The sequence below is a fragment of the Aquarana catesbeiana genome, linkage group LG03, assembly GCF_042186555.1.
Source record: "Aquarana catesbeiana isolate 2022-GZ linkage group LG03, ASM4218655v1, whole genome shotgun sequence".
Taxonomy (NCBI): domain Eukaryota; kingdom Metazoa; phylum Chordata; class Amphibia; order Anura; family Ranidae; genus Aquarana; species Aquarana catesbeiana.
Window position 1 is genome coordinate 610,510,846 of NC_133326.1, and position 23,403 is coordinate 610,534,248.

The window sequence follows — 23,403 nt, forward strand, 5'->3', positions numbered from 1 at the left end:
CTCCCCTCTATGGAGCAAACAGATGGAAACGGGCCACCTTTCTGTCTCCATCCGATCGACGAATGGGAAAGAGGGAACAACTGCCTGTTTTTTGGCAGAAAGGATCTGATCGGATGGCGGCGGGCGTCAGTGGACATGTGTCGGCTAACATCCGCTGCTCCATAGAAAAGAATGGAGGGTCCGATAAGGTCCGCCGTTTTTCAGGCAGACCCGATCGGACAGCCCATGTGAAAGGGGCCTTTCAGGTGTGCTCCCAGGGAAGCTGTATTCCACTCACATGCACTGAGTGTACATAATCAGTGGAGGCTGAGATATTGCAACAAGGCTCCAGGTCCTGAATGTATTACACAGACCACAGCACAGGGCTTATCCTCAATCACAGTCATGTTATGAAGAAAGGTTGCGAGCACTGAACTTATTCTCTCTGGAGAAGAGACGCTTGAGAGGGGATATGATTTCAATATACAAATACCATACTGCTGACCCCACAATAGGGATAAAACTTTTCTGCGGAAGGGAGTTTAACAAGACACGTGGCCATTCATTAAAATTAGAAGAAAAGAGGTTTAACCTTAAACTACGTAGAGGGTTCTTTACTGTAGGAGCGGCAAGGATGTGGAATTCCCTTCCACAGGCGGTGGTCTCATAGGGGAGCATCAATAGTTGCAGAAAACTATTAGATAAGCACCTGAACTACCGCAACATACAGGGATATACAATGTAATGCTGACATATAAGCACACACATGGGTTGGACTTGAGTCTTTTTTCGACCTCACCTACTATGCAACAGTAAGTTACTCTTCCATGAATGAATATATTTGTAAAGAAGGATTTTTTAAGTGAGTCTAAAAACATGAGAAAGTACCGGATTAGGGCGATGTCATCGATGTGTCCACCTCTGTCATTGTATACATTTGTTGCATGGATTCCTAATTTCTTACTAGCGAGTGATAGAAGATCTGATATGGACGAGTCATACACGGCAATAACCTGTGGAGGAGAGAATGGCAGGAATTAGGAGGGAAGAAATTAAAGAGGCAGATGTGGCAAGAATGATATCACTGGAGTTCTGTGCAGGGAGAGCCAAATAGAGCAGGGGACTGAGAAATTTTGGTAAAACATTGGGATCTTGACTGAGAGAAGGAAGAGGAGGGTATGCCTTGGGGGGGGGGGGGAGGAGATCACGAGTTTGTATCAAAGAGCAAAAGGAATGTCTTTGTTATCCATATCATCCACTCATGCTGGGCACAATTGAATGCCTTCTCTTTTTGGTGGGGTGGATTTTAATTGAGAGGACAGTGAATGAGAGAAGCTTAGTTGCCATTGTCTCCTGAAGCACTGAAGATCCGTTCATCTCCCCAAGGTAGAACTTTAGGCTACAGAATTCAAATTGTCAGACAGGCAAGATTTTTAATGCAGAAGAGACATGCTTTGTCTAAGTAAAGCTACTTACCTGCCTGTCTGCCCTTGTACAGTGAGCCACACGCACACAACTCACTGAACAATTTTGGTAATGCCGATTCTGACTGAATTCCCACACATGCACAAGAGTGACATCAGCCCCGCCCGGCCATTGACAACAGCCGGTGATCGAGATCCAGAAGTCACCTGCCGGAAGATGTGAGCGGCCGGGTGGGGAGATCTAGGATGTTGCATCACTGAAGCTGAGGTGAGTATTATTTCACTTTAAGCATGGTAATTTTTTTCCACATCTCCAGACACCGGCACAAGTTAACTAATTTTTTAAATATAAACTAAAAAAGGCAAAACTTTTTTTCCCTTAGTTTGGGATAGAGTGGAGAGGGGTTAGAACAGGTCACCGTTTTATTGCCATCTGTGTCCCTGTTACAGAGATTCACCCTATTAGTCCTATTTATAGTTAAAGTGAAAATCCAAACTTCCAAACTTGGTCACCAGAACAGAAAGATAAGGGAAATCTTCCAATGGAGACACTACTGACCATGGACAATTTGGGGTTACATCATACATGGGAACCCCCGCACCTGGGGGGGGAAACCCATCATACATTGGAATCCCCGCACCTGGGAGGGGGGGGACCATACATGGGAATCCCCACACCTGGGGGGGGGGGACCATACATGGGAATCCCATCACCGGGGGGGTTGGGGAACCTATACTTGAGAATCACTCCTATTGCCACATCAGTAATAATTGGACATGGGAGGGAGAGGGAAAACCTTAAGGTTCAGACTTTAGAGGCATTGTAGACCACATAAAATATGTAAAAATATATAAACTTTATTGGTACAATACATTAAAAAGAATTTGAATGGAGCAAAGACATGGAACTTAAAAACATGTGTTCACATGTGTGAAACTTACACAACATGGACATAAAACTATAAAAGTTTGTTGTTACACCATGTAGGATAAGTGAGCCCCTGTGCATAAACGCGGTTCGCTTCATCAGGACTCATGCAGAGGTAGTCTGAGAGAAACAGGTCTCACTTTTCTGCATCAAAACACACACGGATGTAAAAAGATCTTCCTGGGTAGACACCGGAGCAAAAGAACCGGGTGGTTGAATTCAAATTCAAGTCACTGTGAGCATTTAAATCACTGTATAGAGTATCTCACGAAAGTGAGTACACCCCTCACATTTTTGTAAATATTTTATTATATCTTTTCATGTGACAACACTGAAGAAATGACACTTTGCTACAATGAATAGTAGTGAGTGTACAGCTTGTATAACAGTGTAAATTTGCACTCCCCTCAAAATGACTCACATAGCCACTGAGGTCTAAACCGCTGGCAACAAAAGTGAGTACACCTATAAGTAAAAATGTCCACATTGGGCCTAAAGTGTCAAGATATTGTGTGGCCACCATTATATTCCAGCACTGCCTTAATCCTCTTGGGCATGGAGTTCACCAGAGCTTCACAGGTTGCCACTGGAGTCCTCTTCCACTCCTCCATGACGACATCACAGAGCTGGTGGCTGTTAGAGACCTTATGCTCCTCCACCTTCCGTTTGAGGATGCCCCACAGATGCTCAATAGGGTTTAGGTCTGGAGACATGCTTGGCCAGACCATCACCTTTACCCTCAGCTTCTTTAGCAAGGCAGTGGTTGTCTTGGAGGTGTGTTTGGGGTAGTTATGTTGGAATACTACCCTATGGCTCAGTCTCCGAAGGGAGGAGATCATGCTCTGCTTCAGTATGTCACCGTACATGTTGGCATTCATGGTTCCTTCAATAAACTGTAGCTCCCCAGTACTGGCAGTACTCATGCAGCCCCAGACCATGACACTCCCACCACCGGCTTGACTGTAGGCAAGACACACTTGTCTTTGTACTCCTCACCTGGTTGCCGCCACACACACTTGACACCAGTTTCAGGGTCTTGGCAATCTTCCTATAGCCTAGGCCATCTTTACGTAGAGCAACAATTCTTTTTTTTCAAATCCTCAGTTTTTTGCCATGAGGTGCCATGTTGAACGTCCAGCGACCGGTATGAGAGAGTGAGAGCGATAACACTAATTTTAACACACCTGAGACCTTGTAACACTGAGTCACATGACACTGGGGAGGGAAATGGCTAATTGGGCCCAATTTGGACATTTTCACTTAGGGGTGTACTCACTTTTGTTGCCAGCAGTATAGACATTAATGGCTGTGTGTTGAGCTATTTTGAGGGGACAGAAAATTTACACTGTTATACAAGCTGTGCACTCACTACTTTACATTGTAGCAAAACGTAATTTCTATAGTGTTGTCACATGAAAAGGTATAATAAAATATTTACAAAAATGTGAGGGGTGTACTCATTTGTGAGATACTAAATATAAAAGGAATTTAGAGCCAATTATCTAGGACAAAACAACGATCAAAGCTTCATTTGAACTGAACTTCAATCAGATAAGCCATACAAGGCACCGTCAATAAAGAAGAAGCAGCCTTGCATTTAGTAAGAAGTTGACAAAGGATTACATTGTCAAGACACAAATATGTCTAATCAGACAGCCTAGTCCATGTGACTGTAACGCCACCCAGAGGTATACTGCTTCTTTATTGACGGTGCCTTGTATGGCTTATCTGATTGAAGCTCCGTTCAAATGCAACTATGATTGTTTTGTCCTAGTTAATCAGCACTAAATTCCTTTATATACACAGTGATTTAAATGCTCACCTCTTGCTCACAGTGACTTGTATTTGAATTTGACCATCAGGTTCTTTTGCTCCGTTGTCCGCCCAGGGAGATCTTTTTAAATCCGTGTGTTTTTGCTGCAGACAAGCGAGACCTGTATCTCTCAGACTACCACTGCATGAGTCCTGATGAAGTGAACCAGCAAAACGCGTTGATGCACAGGGGCTCACTTATCCTACATGGTGCAACAACATACTTTTATAATATTATGTCAATGTTGTCTAAATGTCAAACATGTGAACACGTTTTTAAGTTCCATGTCTTTGCTTCATCCAAATTATTTTTATTGTATTGTACCAATAACGTTTATATACTTTTACATATTTCATGTTGTCTACAACGCCTCTAAAGTCTGAACCTTAAGGTTTTCCCTCTCCCTCTTATCTATACTTGCGAGTATGAAAGAGCCTAAAACTGAGAGTTCCCATATCAGGAGGGAGGCTTAACCTGAAGAACCCTATACCTGGGACAGCCCACACCTAGGAGTTACCGCACCTGAAAAAGACCCCACGCACCCGGGGGAGCTCGCACCTGAAAAAGACACTACACGGGAGCCCGCACCTGAAAAAGACCCCACGCACCCGGGGGAGCCCGCACCTGAAAAAGACCCCACGCACCCGGGGGAGCCCGCACCTGAAAAAGACCCCACGCACCCGGGGGAGCCCGCACCTGAAAAAGACCCCGCGCACCCGGGGGAGCCCGCACCTGAAAAAGACCCCGCGCACCCGGGGGAGCCCGCACCTGAAAAAGACCCCACGCACCCGGGGGAGCCCGCACCTGAAAAAGACCCTACACCCAAAAAGACCCTATACCTGGTGGAGCCCGCACCTGAGGTATCTATACTTGGGAGTTGCCACACCTGAAAGATCCTACACCCAGGAAAGCTCCCACCTGGGGGGGGGGGGCTATACTGGAGAATTCCCACACCTGAAGGAGCCTATGTATAGGGAAGCCCACACCTCAAACAACCTATACTTTGGAGTTGCCACACCTGGGACAGCCCACACCCAGGTAGCCCTGCCAGTAGAGTGGTGATGAGAAGTCATATAGGAGGATCTGAGGGGCCCTTATCTGGGAAGGCAGACAGACGTCTCCATTAGGAGTGCCCCCCGCTCTCCTCCTCACCTTGCCGGTCCGAGCACTCCCCTTCACGAACAGGGTGACCCTCTTCATACTCGGGTCCCTTCCCACACCAACCAACTCCCCTCTCCAGCCAACCCGGAAGAGAGCTGCGGAGCAACGTGACAGCTCCACGATCCCACCAATCCCAGATTCACGGCGAGACATTGATTATCCAATGAGAGCAGGGAGTGGGCGGGGACGGAATGGCTTCACGGTGGGCGTATCTGCAAACTTTTCACTGTGGCAGAACGAAGCCCCGCCTTCCATACATTTGAGATTCTCTTCCTCGCCTCCATTGGCTGGAAAGAAAATGCCCCGAAATGCCATGTTGGACGAGGTCAGGTCATTCCAACCCCCTATTGGCCGGACTTGTCCAGACTGGTTGAGTACACCCCCGTCACATGTATTGCACTGTACAGGACTCGGTGGAGAACACTTCCCTGAGTCTAGCAAACATTTAGAACACAGCAGGCCGAATACATTTTCAGTCACAAAGAAAAAAAATAATTAAAATAAAAAACACAAAATCTTCCTGTTTTTCCTAAATTAACAAATCAGTCTTTATTAATAAGGCAATGCAAACCTTCGCCCAAAACAAGAATGGCGGCGTCGGCGAATTCATCAGTGTGCGCATGCGTCGTTTCAACTAACCGTTATGTCTTTGCGATATCTTTCCGCGGAGCTTTCCAAGCCGTTCTTCTCCGTTATTCCCGTATCAGTCCTGTCCCACCTGTACCCGTGTGATCACCGGCTGTGGGTTCTTTATGTGACCCGCTACGAGGGCCGTTCTGGGGATCCGAGTCAGGTGGGGGCGTGGAACTACTTTGTCCCGGCGGAAGCAGCCGGAAGTTCGCGGCAGATTTGAATTTGAACGTTTAGGAGCAGAACGGAGGAGGAGCTGCGTGCGATCGCTGCATGTCACCGGACCGCCGCTGTCCCGTCCACTGTACACGGTGCATACAGGTCTCCTATGATTGTGTGTGATATGGAGGGGAGTACATGGTGGGCTGTAGGCTAGATGGGGGCTGCTCTATGCACGTCTTTGTTGCCATGTCTTTAGTACATAGCAGTACTTAGATCTGGTGGTTGCATGCATTGTTTATTACAAGCTGTATACATTTTTTTTTTATATGTACAGAAAGAAGTCTGTTGATCCTACTAGAAATCCAGTATGCCAATACCTGTAACAATACACCAGTAACTGCCACCGAGTACTGAATGCAACGCCCGACTCTGGGCAGAAAGAACCTTTTTTCCCGGGTCTGTTCAGGTTAACGGCCCATTTTTGTCTAAGAAACTGGAGAAAGCAGATATACTTACCTAATCCTCCAATTCTACCTGCAGAAGACTGGACCACGTGCCTCCTACCTGATCCCCCCCCCCCCCCCCCGAGGACTTGCACAGTGGACTGTTCTGATGTGATCACATCCCTACACCTGCTCTGTACACAGGAACAGTCCATGGCAGGATCTTGGGGGAGCGTCGTTTGCAGGTGGAGTGGAGGATCAGGTCAGTATCCACTTACAGACCAGCGAGGCATCCGTACATCGCTCTACTTCAAGTGGTTATACCGCGATGATGCCTGCAGGTTGGCTGTCTTGTAAAAGTAATCCTAGCGGCTAACTGGCCTTCCGCAGCTTTCTCGGGCTCTCCTGTCCCATCAGGAGACGCCCAGCGATGTCCTGTGTAACGGAAGTGACCTTCTGACAAAACTTTGGATATGTTATAGTTCTGCTGTGTTTGCATACCAAATTGGGGGTTCCTAGCACCAAGTGGCCCCCGAGATTTGGGGCCTCAAAGTTGGGTCGCAAAATGTCATTCTCTGCAGCAATTTACCACCATATTTCTGTGTTTTCTGGTCCAAAAAATAGGGTTCCTTTAAAAACGCAAACGCGGCTAAACGCGGTACGGGCGTTTAGACGCGTTTGGCGTCTGAAACGTGGAAAGCTTTTGCGTCTGAACCCATTTTTTTGCTTCTGGAAAAACGAGGTTAAACACAACTGCCTAAAAAACGAGACTGTGTACATGAACACATAGGATAACATTGAATGGGTTCAGGGGCAGTTGAAAAAAGTGTCCAACTGCCTCTGAACACGAGTTTAACAGCATCTCGTGTGCATGAGGCCTAAGGGCTTTTAAAAGCGCCTCCTACGGATCGTAAAGTTTACGTCATTTGTCGCTGTTGCGTAGGTGTGCGCAATTTTAAAGTGTCACATGTTTGGTATCCGTTTACTTAGCGTAACATCATCGTTTTATATTTTACAAAATATTGGGGTATGTATTGTGTTTTTTGTTTTGTTTTTTTGTTTTTTTTTTGTTTTGTTTTGTTTTGTTTTTTTGTTTTGTTTTGTTTTTGCATTAAAATAAAAAAAAAAAAAGTATTTCTTCCCCCCCCAAAATTGCATTGAAAAAACGCTGTGCAAATATGTGACATCAAAAATTGCAAAACCCACCAATTTATTTTCTAGGGCCTCTGCTTTAAAAAATACATAATGTTTGGCGGTTCTAAGTAATATTCTAGCAAAAAATACAGATTTTTAGTTCTAAACAGACAAGGCCTGGTCTTCAAGTGGTTATACAGCTTTTTTGCGAGAGTGAGGGCCTAGTAGAGAGGGAAACCCATGTTTCACACCTAGGGGACACCAGCCCGACATATTAGAAAGGAAAAGTATTGTAGAAGATGGGCTTTTAAATGGTAGTCCCAATGGTTGATATGTATATGTACATCAATTATAAAGATAACATTTTTTATTTATTAATACATCTAGTGTTCATAAAAAAAGAGGCAAGAAGGGTACCTAGAGCCCAAATATATGTAGAGAACACATCACAAAAATAAACAGATATATTATCACATGACTTGTACGGGATCTGCCAACGTGTTTTGCTGGCATTACCGCTTCTCCAAGGCTCCATATGTGAATCTCTTCCCTGGACAAAACTAGCAGTTTACCCTTGCAGTGTGAGTAGTTTTTTTTTTTTTGCCCGGAGTTTGGCTTTAGCCTGGGTTCACAATGATGCAAATTTACAGCCGGTTTAATGCGTTTAGGAACACACAGATCCGCAGGTCATGTAAAAAGCATAGTATTCCATGGCTTTGGTTCACATCTATGCGTTGCGAATTTGGTGCGAGGGGGAAAAAAAAAGGGTCCTGTGCGTGTTGACTGCGGGTGCGAATTCTTATGGTTCAGTGCGAATTTATTCTTCATAGGCTTCAATTGAACTTGCAGTAAACTCGCAGCACACAGTTTACATCTCTGTGAATTGTTCACTGTCTGCCTCCTGAAATTCACGGTAAAATCGTGGTAAATTTGCGGTAAATTCGCACTTGTCCACCTCAAAACGCAAGGCAAATTCGCACCTCACACAGGACAAAAAAATGGATCAAATTTGCAGTACATCGCAATAGTGTCAACCTAGGCTTAAAGTGGCCATAAAGGCAACGCTTTTTTTTTTTTTCCCCCATTTTGGATAAAGTAAGGGAGAGTTCTAACCCCTGTCAGTTTATTATATATTTTTGGTTTTGCCATCTGTATCCAATCGGGGAGATTACCATTCACTTCCTTTGCCACAGCCATAACAGGAAATCCTTCCAAAGTGAGGGAATCCTGGGATGTCACCAGAACTAATGTCCCCATTGAAAGATCTCCCCTCTATTCGTTTTCAGAGGACAACCCAAAATCTGGGCTTTTCTTTTACTTTAACTGTCAGTGAATGTCATAGAGCGAATCTCCCTCAGGAGGACACAGAGAGCACTTAAAACCTGACAGGTGTTCTAATCCTTCTCCCCTCTATCCAAAACTAAAAAAAAAAAAGTTTTGCCTTTAGTTATACTTTTAACTGCTTGCCACCTACCCACAGTACATTTACTGCGGATGGGCAGCACAGTCAGGTGACGAACCCGTACATTTCCTAGCGAACTCCCTGGGGTGCTCAGCAGGATGATCCCATGACCACCAGACACAGCGGATTACAGCGAACTGTATCATGTGATTGCTATGATTGGTCATAGCAATCACATTAATACAATGAAAACAAAACAGTCATATGAATGGCTTTCATTTATGACTTTTTTGCTTACTATAGTGATGCTGTGATTGACCCACAGCTATCACATGCTGCCTGGGCTAATCACAGCACCTTGTACTATGTGATTAGCTGTAGCTAATAACAGCATGTCAACTGTAAGCAAGCTGTCATAAAGGGATAGCCATTTATGACATTTAACTATTGCTTATAACAGTGATCATCACTGTTATAAGCAATAATAGTGTAAAAACAATAAAAATCCTCTGGTCAACCCCCAGCGTGGTAGTGTGTCACTATGGTAAAAAAAAATTGAATAAAATATTTTTAGTTTTGTACTGTCTCCAGTCAATATCCCTGATCACTGACACCAGTCATATGATGACACTGTACTGGTGACAGTATGTTAAAAAAAAATGTATTTAACCATTTCCCTACCAGGCCTATTCTGGCACTTCTCGCCTTCATGTAAAAGTCCATCCTTTTTTTGCTAGAAAATGACTCAGAACCCCCAAACATTATATATGTTTTTTTTAGCAGACACCCTAGGGAATAAAATGGCGGTCATTGCAACTTTTTATCTCGCACGGTATTTGCGCAATAATTTTTCAAACACCTTTTTTTTGGGAAAAAAACTGTTTCATGCATTAAATAACAAAACAGTAAAGTTAGCTCAATTTTTTTGTATAATGTGAAAGATGTTACACCGAGTAAATAGATACCTAACATGTCACGCTTTAACATTGCGCACACTCATGGAATGGCGCCAAACTTCGGTACTTAAATCTCCATAGGCGACTCTTTAAAATTTTTTACAAGTTACCAGTTTACAGTTACAGAGGAGGTCTAGTGCTGGAATTGTTGCACACGCTCTAACGTGTGCGGCGATACCTCACGTGTAGTTTGAACAGCGTTTACATATGTGGGCGGGACTTACATGCGTGTTCGCTTCTGAGCGTGAGCTACCGGGGACATTGGCGTTTTTACATTTTTTTTTTTTTATTTTTACATTTATATTTTATTGATCACTTTTATTACAAGGAATATAAACATCCCTTGTAATGGGAATCTATTGTGACAGGTCCACTTTATGGAGAGATACGGGGTCATTAAGAACCCACATCTCTCCTCCAGGCTAGAAAGCATGAGATCGAGAAAAAAAATCACAATCTCATGCTGACAGCCGTGATTGCGGCTTTGTTTCCTTCCGGGAACCGGGGCGTGATGTCATAACGTCGCGCCCGGTCCTCCGATGGTCATAGAGATGACTGGTGACCATCTGGTCACCAGTCATCTCTATCGTCATCTGGCGCTGGACGATTCTTTCTCCGGGCCCCCGATGGCAGTGGGAGGGGGCGACGTCCCCTCCCGTCGCCTATAAGAACGATTAAGCGGCGGAACTGCCGCTGTGATCGTTCTTATCGTGCCCAGAGTCACCGGCTGCAAAGAATGATATCTGAATAATGCCTGTAGCTGCAGGCATCATTCAGATATCCCCTCACAAAGTCAAGGACGTCATATGATGTACTGTGGTAGGGAAGTGGTTAAAGCAGAACTATACTGCATCTGAGCACCACAAACCAAAACCACTGTTTAATTCATTTTTAATATTTAAAGCAAACTTCCCCATTCATCTGTGTCTGTTTATTTTGTTGAAAAATCACTTAGAAAAACAACCACCTAGCATTTCTGTCTGTGGCTGTCTTGAGTAAGGGCAAGTGATTAATCTAGAAATTTCTTCCTAGTATCCACCTGTTCTTGGCTCAACTAAATACCATGGACTGCCTACTTTCCAAAAAGGGAAGTAGTTCAAAAGCTGGAGTTCTATCTTAAATTGAAGTGCAAAAAACTGTAGAACTACAATGAACAACCAACAAATGGCACAACTAGACAATTGGAACATACTAGGTAGTCAGTCATACTATGTTGTATGTTCCAATTGTCCAATAGCACAGTCCAATATCAATTCATTTACTATGCTCAACATGGTAAGTGAATTGTTCTATGCTACGGATTTTTAAATCTATTTTAGTAAAAGTGGCAGATTTCGCTTTAAGTACAAAAGCTGTTCAGCTTTCTCACAGGAGAGACGGTTTCTCTTCTCATCAAGAATATGAGATGCTAGACTGAATAGTCTCTCACTCTCTGTACTGGTGCTTGGGGCAGATAAATATCTGCATGCAATCTCTGCAAGCAAGGGAAAACGTTCTTTGTTGATGTGCCAGTACTCAAGGGGATTGTCGCTTCTGGAAATAGGCTGTTAGGCTAAATAAATGTCCAGCTGTTGGGTAGCTGCACTTGTTGTGGCACCGCTATGGATTGGGGTGCATTTGTGTAAAATTTCTTCAAACATATCAGATATGGAGGGAGTGTGTCCCCCTTCACTTGTATGCGACCGTTTCTCACTTTCCTCTGTGCGACACCTTGAAACTCCTTCACTAGATGCTTCCACACCTCCATTTGTGCCAGTATCATTTCCCGCGCACGCTGCTTTTTCTCCACATTAAAGTAATGCTCTTTAAATGGAAGATCTAGAACTGTTGCAATGCAGTACAGAGGGTTGGACTCGGTGTCTTGAAACCGCTTGGTAACGGCCTCCAGTAGTGGTTTTAGCCGTTTTTACGCCATGGTCTGTTTCTACCTCTTTTCCAAGCAGACGCTTCAGTGCAGCAATCAAGGGGATAACTTCAGCAATGGAAGCATTAGTTGAGCTTATTTCTTTTGTTAACTGTTCAAATGGAGATAGTTTGTCTCTTCTATTTTCAACTAACATCCACTGATGGCAGCTCGTAATCTGCAATGTATGCAGCTAAAATACGCTTTTATTCAAAAAAGACTTTGTAGCATATTGTAGGTGCTGTTCCAACGAGTGGCTACATCTTGCTGCAGTCGTTTTGGTGCCATTCCAAACTGCATCTGCAAAGCATGTAATCTGGAATAAGCAAGCGGAGAATGCTTAAAGTGACCCACAATTTTTCTTCCTTTTGATACGATATCAGATATGGTGCGCTGACTCAGCAATCCTTCATTAACAGCCTGTTGTAGCGTGTGTGCCATGCATGGTATGCTTTGAAGTTCACTGTCCTCCATTGCCATGTTCCGCACATTATCTCGGACAATCAAATGCTCTTTAGACTTCTCAATGTGCCAAGTGTCCAGCATGGTTTTTAAAGCATCAGATATTGCTGCTGCAGTATGTGATCCAACAAACTCCCGTGCGTTAAGTAGGATGTTTTGCAATTGAAATTTGTCATCTATCCACTGTGCTGTCAGGCTGAGCATGCTCGTTGGACTGACATCTGAACTCCAAATGTCGGTAGTAAAACTGATTCTGCTTGGTAGTGAGTAACTCGGCTCAGTATGTTGCATGAGCCTGCAGAATCCAATGTCCTCCACAACAGAGAATGGCTGGTCGTCTAATGCAATAATTTCCATAATTTTAGCTGTAATAGCACAAGCTTTGGGACTGTCACTTGCATATTTTTTAACTTTTTCAAACACTGTGGCCACAGATGGTGTTAAGCCTGAGGCACTTTTTGAAAGTAGCGCTGTTTTCTTGTAATCAGAATGCTGAACTGGATGACTTGTTTTCAGGTGGTGTATCAAACCTGTTGTTAAAACATTCTTTGGTACTGTACCCCCTCTTGAAATTTCTGTTGAACAAAGAGTACAGAATGCAAATTTTGGGTCTTTATCAGAAACTTTAAAATATTTCCACACTGCAGACATGGCCAACCTTTGCTGGTAACGTAGAATAATATCATAGAACGATTTATAGTGGGAGTGAAATCTGGGGGGGGGGACTAAATCAATTTAACCAATCCTTTTTTTTATTTTTTATTTTTTTTTAATGGTGCTGCTCTTGGCATGCAAGGTAGTTATGTCTGCACTGCAGTACATCTGACTTATACCAAAAAAAAATAATTGAACTGATCAAATTTGATTTGAAATGGAATGGATTGCTTGCAAATTGCAATGCATGCTATTTTATTTTTTTTTGCGCTATTCTGTAGTATACTTCATGCGCCTTGTTGTCATTGAATAAAATTTGTCACTTTGTCTCAGCGTAGTATTATAAGTTATACAGTTATACGACACTGACATGACAGCAAGCGCATTCATTTTTTAAACATGACAGTACGCAATAAATATAATTATTATATTATGAAATATAATATATTTATTGCATACTGTCATGTTTAAATGAATGCGCTTGCTGTCATGTCAGTACTGTATAACTTATACTATGCTGTCAAAGTGACACATTCAATAACAGCAAGCTCATGAATTTCATACTGTATACTACAGAATAGCTAAAAAAAAAAAAAAAAAAATTAAAAATAGCTTGCAATTTGCAATCCATTCCATTTCAAATTCTATTTAATCACTCAGTCAGTTCAATTATATAATTTTTTTTGCTACAAGTCAGATCAGATGTACTGCAGTGCAGACACATTCATTTTAAATAATCAGTACTAGTACTATAATAAAATAATCAAGAGATAAAATTTACTAGTTTGTCAGTTTAAGTAGGCAAAAGCAGCAATGATCACTGGCGAATAGTAATGGTAGCCATTCAGGCGTGACAGTGCCCACTCTTGTACTTGAGTATGCTATGTGCAGCCCTCTATGAAGCCGTCTCTTGCTTCCCAGTACCGTCTCTTGCTTCCCAGTACCGTCTCTTGCTTCCCAGTACCGTCTCTTGCTTCCCAGTACCGTCTCTTGCTTCCCAGTACCGTCTCTTGCTTCCCAGTACCGTCTCACAAGCACGAGGAGCGTCCGCGGGGAAGGTGCCAGCGTCTTAGCAGGGAACGTGCTTACGAGTGTGGCATCTTAACTGCGAGGAACGTGCACGATGCCCACACGAGTGACGTCACCCGCTGGTTCTGCCGCCTCTTCTGCACATGCACGATTTTCGGCGCCAGTATCGGCAAGAATTCTGTTTCAGCTTTTTGCCGAAAAGGGACATTTTCGGCCGATATGTTTCAGTGGCTGAAATTTGGGTGCATCTCTAATACAAATACACTGCAACACATGGTTACATAGTAGGTGAGGTTGAAAAAAGACACAAGTCCATCAAGTCCAAACTGGGGCTGGGGAAAAAATCAATTAAAAACTTGAATCGAGTTGAGAGGTCAAATCAATTCAAAATTTAAGCAAATCGATTTTTTTTTTTTCTTCACCGCGCCGGTCCTGGGGAGCTGCGGGCAGGAGCTTTTAGTCGAGGCCGCGGCTTCGGCCTAGTCCGCGAGGCCTGACGCCGCGGACTAGGCCAAAGCCGCGGCCTCGCCTAAAAACTCCTGCCTGCAGATCCTCAGGACCGGCACGGTGTCCAAAAAAAAAAAAAAAACTTGAATCGAGTTTTTTTTTTTTTTTTTTTTTTTTTTTAGAAAATCGCAGAATTTTTTTTTTTTTTTTTTTTTTTTTTTTTAAAATCTCCCAGCCCTAGTCCAAACTATGTGCGTGACTATATGTCAGTATTACATTTTATATCCCTGTATGTTGCAGTTGTAAAGGTGCTTATCTAATCGTTTCTTGAAACTATCAATGCCGCCCGCTGAGACCACCGCCTGTGGAAGGGAATTCCACATCCTTGTCGCTCTTACAGTAAAGAACCCTCGACGTAGTTTAAGGGTAAACCTCTTTTCTTCTAGTTTTAGTGAGTGGCCACGAGTCTTGTTAAACTCCCATCCGCAAAAAAGTTTTATCCCTATTGTGGGGTCACCAGTATGGTATTTGTATATTGAACTCATATCCCCTCTCAAGCGTCTCTTCTACAGAGAGAATAAGTTCAGTGCTCGCAACCTTTCCTCATAACTAATATCCTCCAGACCCTTTATTAGCTTTGTTGCCCTTCTTTGTACTTGCTCCATTTCCAGTACATCCTTCCTGAGGAGTGGTGCCCAGAACTGGACAGCATACTCTAGGTGCGGCCGGACCAGAGTCTTGTAGAGTGGGAGAATTATCGTTTTATCTCCTGGAGTTGATCCCCTTTTTAATGCTTGCCAATATTCTGTTTGCTTTGTTAACAGCAGCTTGGCATTGCATGCCAAGTTATATTGTGTTTGTGTGCAAAAAAAGGATTTAAGTGGTTATTTTCACTAAATAAATGAATGATTTGATAAACATTTGTGCAAAAATCGCAGGGCCTTAAAAATCAGTAGCACTTTCTTTTTATTCTAATGGTCATATGCTTTCAGGAAATATATGGTTTGGGGGGTCTTTTACAAATTCTGAAAGCTGTACGTGAAAAATTAAAACCTCCAGAGATTTTTGGGTAGGTTCAATTTCCACCATTTTGCAAAAAGGGGCAATGTAAAAATTACAAATATTTGTAATTTTTAGTCTACAGGTCATGTGCTTTCAGAAAATATATGGTTGGGGGGGGGGGGGGGTCTTTTACAAACTCTGAAAGCTTGTAAAGGGGAAAAATGAAAACCTTTGGATATTTACACTTTTGCATCTGTTCAATTTTTCACCATTTCGCAAAAAAAAAAATTTAAAAGTTACAAATATTTGTTATTTATTAAAGAGAAGTTGCTGTTTCTGTGTTTGTTAAAAGTCAGCAGCTACAAAAAGTGTAGCTGCTGACTGTTAATAAACACACACTCGCCTGTGCCACTATTCAGCGATGCGGCCGCCTGAAGCCTCGGTCCTCTTCCTGGTGCCCGCATCACTAGTGTGGGCACCCGGCTGTGACAGCTTGCGGCTTCACACCCGGGTGTGCACTGTGCATGCGTAAGTCGTGCTGCGTGTCCTCAATGGCCGGGCAAATTTCTGTGATGTGTCCCAGAAGATTGCAGGGAGGAAGTGGGGAGAGAACTTCCGCTTGTGGCGGCGCTCCGAGCGGAAGTGGTTGCTGGGTACCTGTCAGAAATGGGGTACCCCCCCTCCCAAAAAGATGTTCCAAATGTGGCATCAGGAGTCCTTAAAGCGGAAGTTCCACTTTTGGGTGGAACTCCACTTTAATTCAATATAGGTTACGCTTTTATATTTAGTAGGAATTTTGTAGAATTTGCTGGTTTTTCATCTAATGATTTTAGTGTATTTTTAGCACAAATATCATGGGGCCTTAAAAATCAGTAGCACCTTCCTTTTTATTTTACTGGTCCTGTGATTTCAGAAAATATATGGTTTGTGGGGTCTTTTACAAACTCTGAAAGTTATAAGTGAAAAATAAAAAAGCAAAGGAAAAGTTGCAAAAATGGTTTAAAAGTGGCGCACAGGGCCTGGCAGCAAAAAAGTTAAACACAAATGTTTCTGCAGCGATCTACATGTAACCATGTATCCGTCTTTCTTTCTAGGTAAAGAATTTCTGAGAAAAGAATGGCCACAAGGAAAGTATTGCAGGAGATTCCCATCTTGCCCCCAGAGACTGAAGATCAATCCTTTCTGATCGTAGCCGAGGAAGCTATATCGGACATTTGTAATAAGATGTCCTTTCCTGCCAGAGCTCATGCCAAATATATCAGCACTGATGAAGCCAAAGAAAACATCATCCCTGCTGAGTTAGATGGTAATATGTACAACTATGGGAAGAGCGACTTTGGAAAACCAACAGACCTCATGGAGTGTCCCAATCTAGGTGATCAGGAGAGGTTTGGATTGGGAAGGGATATCTCTGCGGGATCTGGCAGTATTACTCCCAGGAAGGACACCCATGGTTCTGATTGGCGTATTGGAGAGTCAAACACACCAATCAATTTCTCTAATGTCACTGTGGATGATTTTGGCATTTCAAGTGAAAGCTTTACCAACTGTGTAGGTAGGTGGCAAGCAGAGATGTGAGTATGCTGTAATGAATATTTAACCTTTTGTAATTGTTATGTTCAGGAGCAGTCCTCCACAATGATATACAATATAATTCCCTCTTCACTGATTGAAGGTGTCGTATGTAACTGCTGTATAACCTGTTCAATTAGCAGAAGACCAACTGGTCAGTAGTTGTTAAAAATAGTCATGGAGTGTTCTACAAGGGTAGCAGTGGTACAGTGCATGCATTTCATTGCCTTCCTCTCCATTGGCTGAGAGTGCTGATCGGGAGCCAGTCGGATGCTGGTTTTCCAGCATGCTAGTCCAACAGGCTGGCTTCTGTCGGACAGACCAACATACACACGGGCCAAATGTCAGACTTTTTTTTTTTTTCCTTTTTCTTGAACTGGCCGTTGCCTCCCAACATTTAGTCTGTGTGTACCTGGCTTTACTTTGGCAATGGAGGGGAATGGGACTCATTAATTTGCCTCTTATGGCAGTTGTTGGTGATTGGCCCAGTGCTGTCATATTGGGAGAGGTGTAAGTTCTAATCAGAGCTTCTTGATAAAAACATATGATATACATTCTCACTGCCTTCATATAATATTTGATATTTTATTTACACAATTTAAACCACACTATTGTTAAGATAACAATACAATACAATACCTGTTGCGATCTGTATGTTAGAAAGCATTCTGTCAGGATTATAACATTTGGCTTACTTTAGTTACATTGGTTTACAGGCTGCAAAGAATTTGTAACCGTAAGGACTCATTCACACCATGGTGCAGAGTAGAGGTCGACCGATATATCGGCTGATATTTGGCGTTTTTTTATTTAATCAGCATCAGCCGATTGTGCTGATAAAAAAAGGCAGATTATAACTTCAGCATGACTTGCAAATGACTTCTGTAATAGAAGTCAATGCAAGTTGGCTGAAGTTTTCTGTGGAGAGAATTTTCTTCTCCTCTGGGCAGCCTGCCAAATCTGATAAGAAGAAACATTGTATCTCTTCAGGTTCTTTTATCAATGACCTGAACTCTGTGTGTAGAAGCTCTCAGTTTAACCATTTAAAGACTAAATCTTTTCTGACACTTGTTGCTTACAGATAAAAATCCTGTATTTTCTGCTAGAAAATCACTTAGAACCCCCAAACAATATATATATATATTATAATTTTTTTATTTTTTTTTTAGCAGACACCCTAGGGAAAAAAAAGGTGGTTGTTGCAATATTTTATGTCACACGGTATTTGCGCAGCAGTCTTTCAAACGCAATTGTTTTGTTTTTTTTAAATATACAATGAATTTAAAAAAAACTAAGCAGTAAAGTTAGTCCATTTTTTTTCGTCCAAAAGTTTTGATTACCTGCTTTTGTGTATTTAATATTTAAGAGAGAGTGGTTTTTTGTTTTTTTTTGTTATCTAAATTATACATGCAAGTGAACTGATTGGAGGTTTGTTTTGTTTAATGTTTAAATGTAAAAAAATTTCTGTATCACTTATTACTTAAGGTTGCTTTCACACTGGAGCGGGCATGTGTTGACGGTAAAACGCTGCTAGTTTTAGCGGCGCTTTACCGTCATTTTAGCGGTGCTATTCGCCTGCTAGCAGGGAGCTTATAACCCAGCTAGCGGCCGAGGAAGGGGTTAAATGCGCCCCTGAATCGCCGCTGCCGAAACGCTTTGCAGGCGCTTCGGCAGCGGCGCACATTCATTTCAATGGGCAGGAGTGGTGGAGCAGCGGTATACACTGCTCCAAAGATGCTGCTTGCAGGACTTTTTTTTTTTAACATCCTGCCAGCGCATCGCCTCAGTGTGAAAGCACTCGGGCTTTCACACTGAGACTGCAGGGGAGCCGTTTTGCAGGCACTTTACAGGTGCTATTTTTAGCCCAAAAGCGCCTGTAAAACGCCCCAGTGTGAAAGGGGTCTAACTGTAAGATTTTATGAAATGAAGGGGAAAAAAAAAAAAAAAACCGGGCAAATATATTGGCCCAAAAGAATCGGCATCATATATTGGCCACCGAGATTTCTAAATATCGACATCGGCCAGGAAAAAACCCATATCGATCGACCACTAGTGCAAAGACGTCAGTTTTTCTGCATGCGTCCTGCAAGGGCACAAAATAAGCAATTGTTCTCTATGTGCCCTGTTCACGCCACAACATTGGCATCATGTGCAGATTTTTTCTGTGCAGGAATCTGCAACATGTATTCAGTTTTCTGCACTGGAAAAAACTGACACTACATCAACATGGATGTGAACGGGGCGCATAACTGGCGCGCATGAAAGCTGATGTAAATGAATGTCCCTGCAAGTGAAATCTGCAAATCTGTTTTCCCATCAGTTTTGATGCACGTATGGTGTGAATGAGCCCTAACATTGGGTGCTAGCCTGTGCTACCCTTTCTTCATTAGGCTATTTTTCAGTTTTCAGTGCTATAATAGTTTGGCTGACAATTGGGCTAGGTTCCCACTGTAGCGTGTCCATGCGGCTGCGTTTGCACGAGCACAGCAGCTCATTTATTTGAATAGACTGCTGTACTTGTGTGGAACACGGGAAAGAAGTCCTTGACCTTCCTTTTTTTTTTTTTTTTTTTTTTTTCTTCAAAACGCAGCTGCATGATGCTGTGACAATATATGCTTTGTGCACCTGAAAATGCACTGTTTTTAGATGCAAGGGGGTGCTTTTAAAGGGATATTAACCGCTTAAGGACCACCCTACGTACCTATACTGCAGCAGGGCGGCCCTTAAGCGCAAAATAATGTACCTGTACATGGTTTTTGGGGTTTTTTTAGGCTCTGGGGCACGGTTTGGACACAGCTGGACCCAATCCCAGCGATTGTTGTGAGAGAGGCAGATCGCTGTTTTGGAAAAGGAAGACAGAGATCTTGTGTTTCTTCTAAGCAGGAACACAGATCTCTGTCTTCCTACAGTTAAACCATCCCCCACACAGTAAGAAAGCACTCCCAGGGAGTGCATTTAACCCTTTTTATCACCCCTGATTTTAACCCCCTTCTTTGCCACTGTCAGTACAGTGAGTTCAACGCTGGGATAAGTGTATAAATGTAGCAGAGGAGTATAGCAAAAAATAAATGCAGTTCCCACTCCTTGAAATTTGTTGTTTTATTCCATAAACTGAAAAGTCCTGGTTTGCCTTGAACGCCCCTCGTATAAGGTGGGGCTTGGGGAGCTGCTGCACACAGAAGGTTTTTTACCTTCATGCATGGAATACATGAAGGTAAAAAAAAAAAAAAAAAACCTTGAGCCTTTACAACCACTTTAAAGAGGAGGTAAACTCTCCTCTGATGTTTGTACCTAAAATGTAAGCCTGTAATAAGGCTCACTTATAGGTACTGTAAATATCTCCTAAACTTGTCCGTTTAGGAGATGTTTATTGTATACTGCGCTGATGACTGAACGGCCGTTAGTGCCGTTTCTTCGAGAGACCTGTGCCGTGACCGACGGCTCCCGTGTGCATGCGCGAGTGATGTAGCAGCACAGTGGTGTAGTGGGTAGCACTCTCTCCTTGCAGTAAAAAGGGTCGCTGGTTCGAATCCCAACCACGACACTACCTGCCTGGAGTTTGCATGTTCTCCCTGTGCCTGCGTGGGTTTCCTCCGGGTACTCCGATTTCCTCCCACACTCCAAAGACATGCTGGTGGGTTGATTGGCTTCTGTTCGGGATTGGCCCTGGTGTGTGAGTGTGGGTTGGGGGCCTTGGATTGTGGGCTACTTGGGGTGGGGACCAATGTGGGTGTGCGGTGTGTGTGTGGAGTGCTGCGTGAGTTGGCAGCGCTATATGGGTACCTTAAATAAATAGGGATGGTTGTGGACATGCACCCATACTCACTCGGGTTGGACTGGATGGACTGGTGTCTTTATTCAACCTTGCTAACTATGTATGTAATCGCGGCTCAGGCCAATCACAGCGCCGGAGCCCGCGATCCCAGGAGGCCCTCCGGGGAAAATGTCACCCGTCCCAGCGATGTGCGGGTGGCGTTCTAAGATATTTCATAATGAGCTAGTATGCGATGCATACTAGCTCATTATGCCTTTTGTCTTACAGGTTTGTTTTTTTGGGGTTTTTTAGCCGGAGTTTGCAACCTCATCAATGGCAACCCTGTGCGTCTGCTAAAGAGCAGTGCATTTTTGCCTGCCAGTTGGAGAATGGGTGTGACTTAACCGCTTTCCCAGACTCACTACAGCGTGAACCTAACTTTACCTGGTCATGGAACACGCTACACAAATTTTATATAATTTTTTTAGACCGTGCTTTCTTTTGGTGGTATTTAAAGTGGTCTTAAAGCCCCTTTATCTTCATACAGTCCCCTGTGTTGGATAAATTTACATGCTCCATTATGTTATTTATAAAAAAAAAAAAGACTTTTATACCTTATTTCAGAGTGCACTCACAGGACCGCCCACTGCTCTCCACTCCCAATCTGACACATACAGCGGGAGGGGCTGAGAATCCCCCTGCTGAGGTCAATCGGGAGGAGAGCGGCAGGTGGTCATGCGAGCGGCGCTTTGAAATGAGGTATAAAGAGGCATATTTTTTTTTTTATAAAGAACATACACTGGAGCACATAACTTTATCTAACACGGGATTGTATGAAAATAAGTTATTTTTGCAGCAGGAGGGGAGGAGATCGGCATGACACTAGCTGGCAGGAAGGGAGGGGGGAGTGAGAGGAGAGACAGCAGGATGACAGGGGCACGTAAACGGACTACAGTATCCTGGATCAGTAGCCATGATGAATGTGGTCAGTTTACAGAGGGAAGGGCAGGATCTACCAGTTCTTTTAGATGATAGAAAGAGACAAATTACACAGCAAAAGCACTGTGCTGTTGTTCATGCTTTACCACTTGAATACCAGGCACTTTTACCTCCTTCCTGCCCAGGCCAATTTTCAGCTTTCAGCGCTGTAACACACTGACAATTGCGTGGCAACACTGTACCCGAACTAAATTTTTATAATTTTGTTCGCACAAATTGACTTTTCTTTTGGTGGTATTTAATCACCACTGGGTTTTTTTTACTTTTTGCTAAATAAATGATAATCTAAAAATTTTGAAACAAAATGTGTTTTTCTTTGTTTCTGTTTTTTAAAATTTTGCAAATCTTTCTTGATAAATTTAGGTCCAAGTGTATTCTGCTACATTTCTTTGAAAATAACCCAAATCGGTGTAGTTTATTTAGTCTATAGGAAAGTCAGAGTCCACAAACTATGGTATACATCTGAAAATTGATCAAACCTCATGTACTGACGGCCTATCTTGAGGCCCCAAAATGCCAGGACAGTACAAATGACTCCTTTTTGAAAAGTAGACAGTCTGAGGTATTTAGTAAGAGGTATGGCAAGTTTTTTGAAGTTGCAATTTTTTGGAAAAGGAAGAAATTATCAAAAAAAATGAGAGAGTCTCTGTGATGTTGACCAGGCGAAGGCAGAGATCACCTGGGCTGGACGGATTAAGTAAGCAGGAGTGAGTCAACAAGTGAGTCACTGTGGAGAGATGGGAGCTGAAGTTGCATGAGTTGTACCTGAATTTTATACAATGCAACTTGTGTGCAACAGTTGTCCATAATCACTGGTCAAAGCCAAAGTCGAATCCAAGTTGCACCCATCCGAAGTTGCACTCCAAAGTCGATGCAACTTTGGACTCGTACAAGTGCGAATGGAGCCTTAGTGCAGAGCCTGAGGGATCTTCCTTGCAGAAAGTACATTCACCCTTCATATCCGTTGATTCAGATGAGGAGGAGGAGGAGGTGGCTAATAATGAAGGTTTTTCAGCTTCTAAATATAAATTATCACTTGAAGTGGACGGTCTTAAGGCATACTATGCTAGGCATTGAGGAAGAGAAAAAAGATTTATCCTTACACGACCTTATGAACTTAGGTCTTGATGGACCTAAGGGGTGAGTATTTGCGGTTCATCCTCTCATTTCTGAATATGGAAAAAGAATGCCAGGATGCAGAAAGGAAAATCTTTTTTAATTTTTTTTTTTCAATAGCTTTATAAGAGGAGATTCCTTTTTAACCAAAACCCAGCAGCCATATGGAATAAAATGTGTAAGCTAGACATGGCTTTTTCCGAAGTCAAAAGTACAGATTTAGTTTTTTTTTGAGGGCATGGTCAATGGACAAGAGAATGGATCTGCTGCCATAGAGATCCTGGCCTATATCAACAGTCAAGGAGACACAAAAAGCAGAGCTCTGCAAGTGTTGGCAGAGGAGATCCTTAGTTTTGGCAGAATTCCACTGCATCTGTATCAGCAGTCCACCTTTTGCTGCTTCAGGGTTTGTCTAACTTCAGCTTGTTCTATT

General features: G+C 43.0%; 2 protein-coding genes across 5 annotated transcripts in view; one reads left to right on the plus strand and one right to left on the minus strand.

The window, feature by feature from the left end:
* Positions 1 to 5,454, minus strand: part of KCTD9 (potassium channel tetramerization domain containing 9) — a 29,703-nt gene extending 24,249 nt beyond the window's left edge. Inside the window, exons 1-2 of the mRNA XM_073622234.1 lie at positions 5,297 to 5,454; positions 868 to 992 (exon numbers count right to left, since the gene is read on the minus strand). Of these exons, the coding sequence (XP_073478335.1) occupies positions 868 to 992; positions 5,297 to 5,344 (173 nt within the window). The 5' untranslated portion in view covers positions 5,345 to 5,454. The remainder of the gene's footprint in view (positions 1 to 867; positions 993 to 5,296) is intronic.
* A 223-nt stretch (positions 5,455 to 5,677) lies between these two features.
* CDCA2 (cell division cycle associated 2) overlaps positions 5,678 to 23,403 on the plus strand; it is a 100,131-nt gene continuing 82,405 nt past the window's right edge. Inside the window, exons 1-2 of one of the 4 annotated variants that reach the window (XM_073622233.1) lie at positions 5,678 to 6,256; positions 16,624 to 17,084. In XM_073622233.1, the coding sequence (XP_073478334.1) occupies positions 16,646 to 17,084 (439 nt within the window). In that variant the 5' untranslated portion in view covers positions 5,678 to 6,256; positions 16,624 to 16,645. The remainder of the gene's footprint in view (positions 6,257 to 16,623; positions 17,085 to 23,403) is intronic. The other 3 variants (XM_073622230.1, XM_073622229.1, XM_073622232.1) reach the window with 3 other exon arrangements.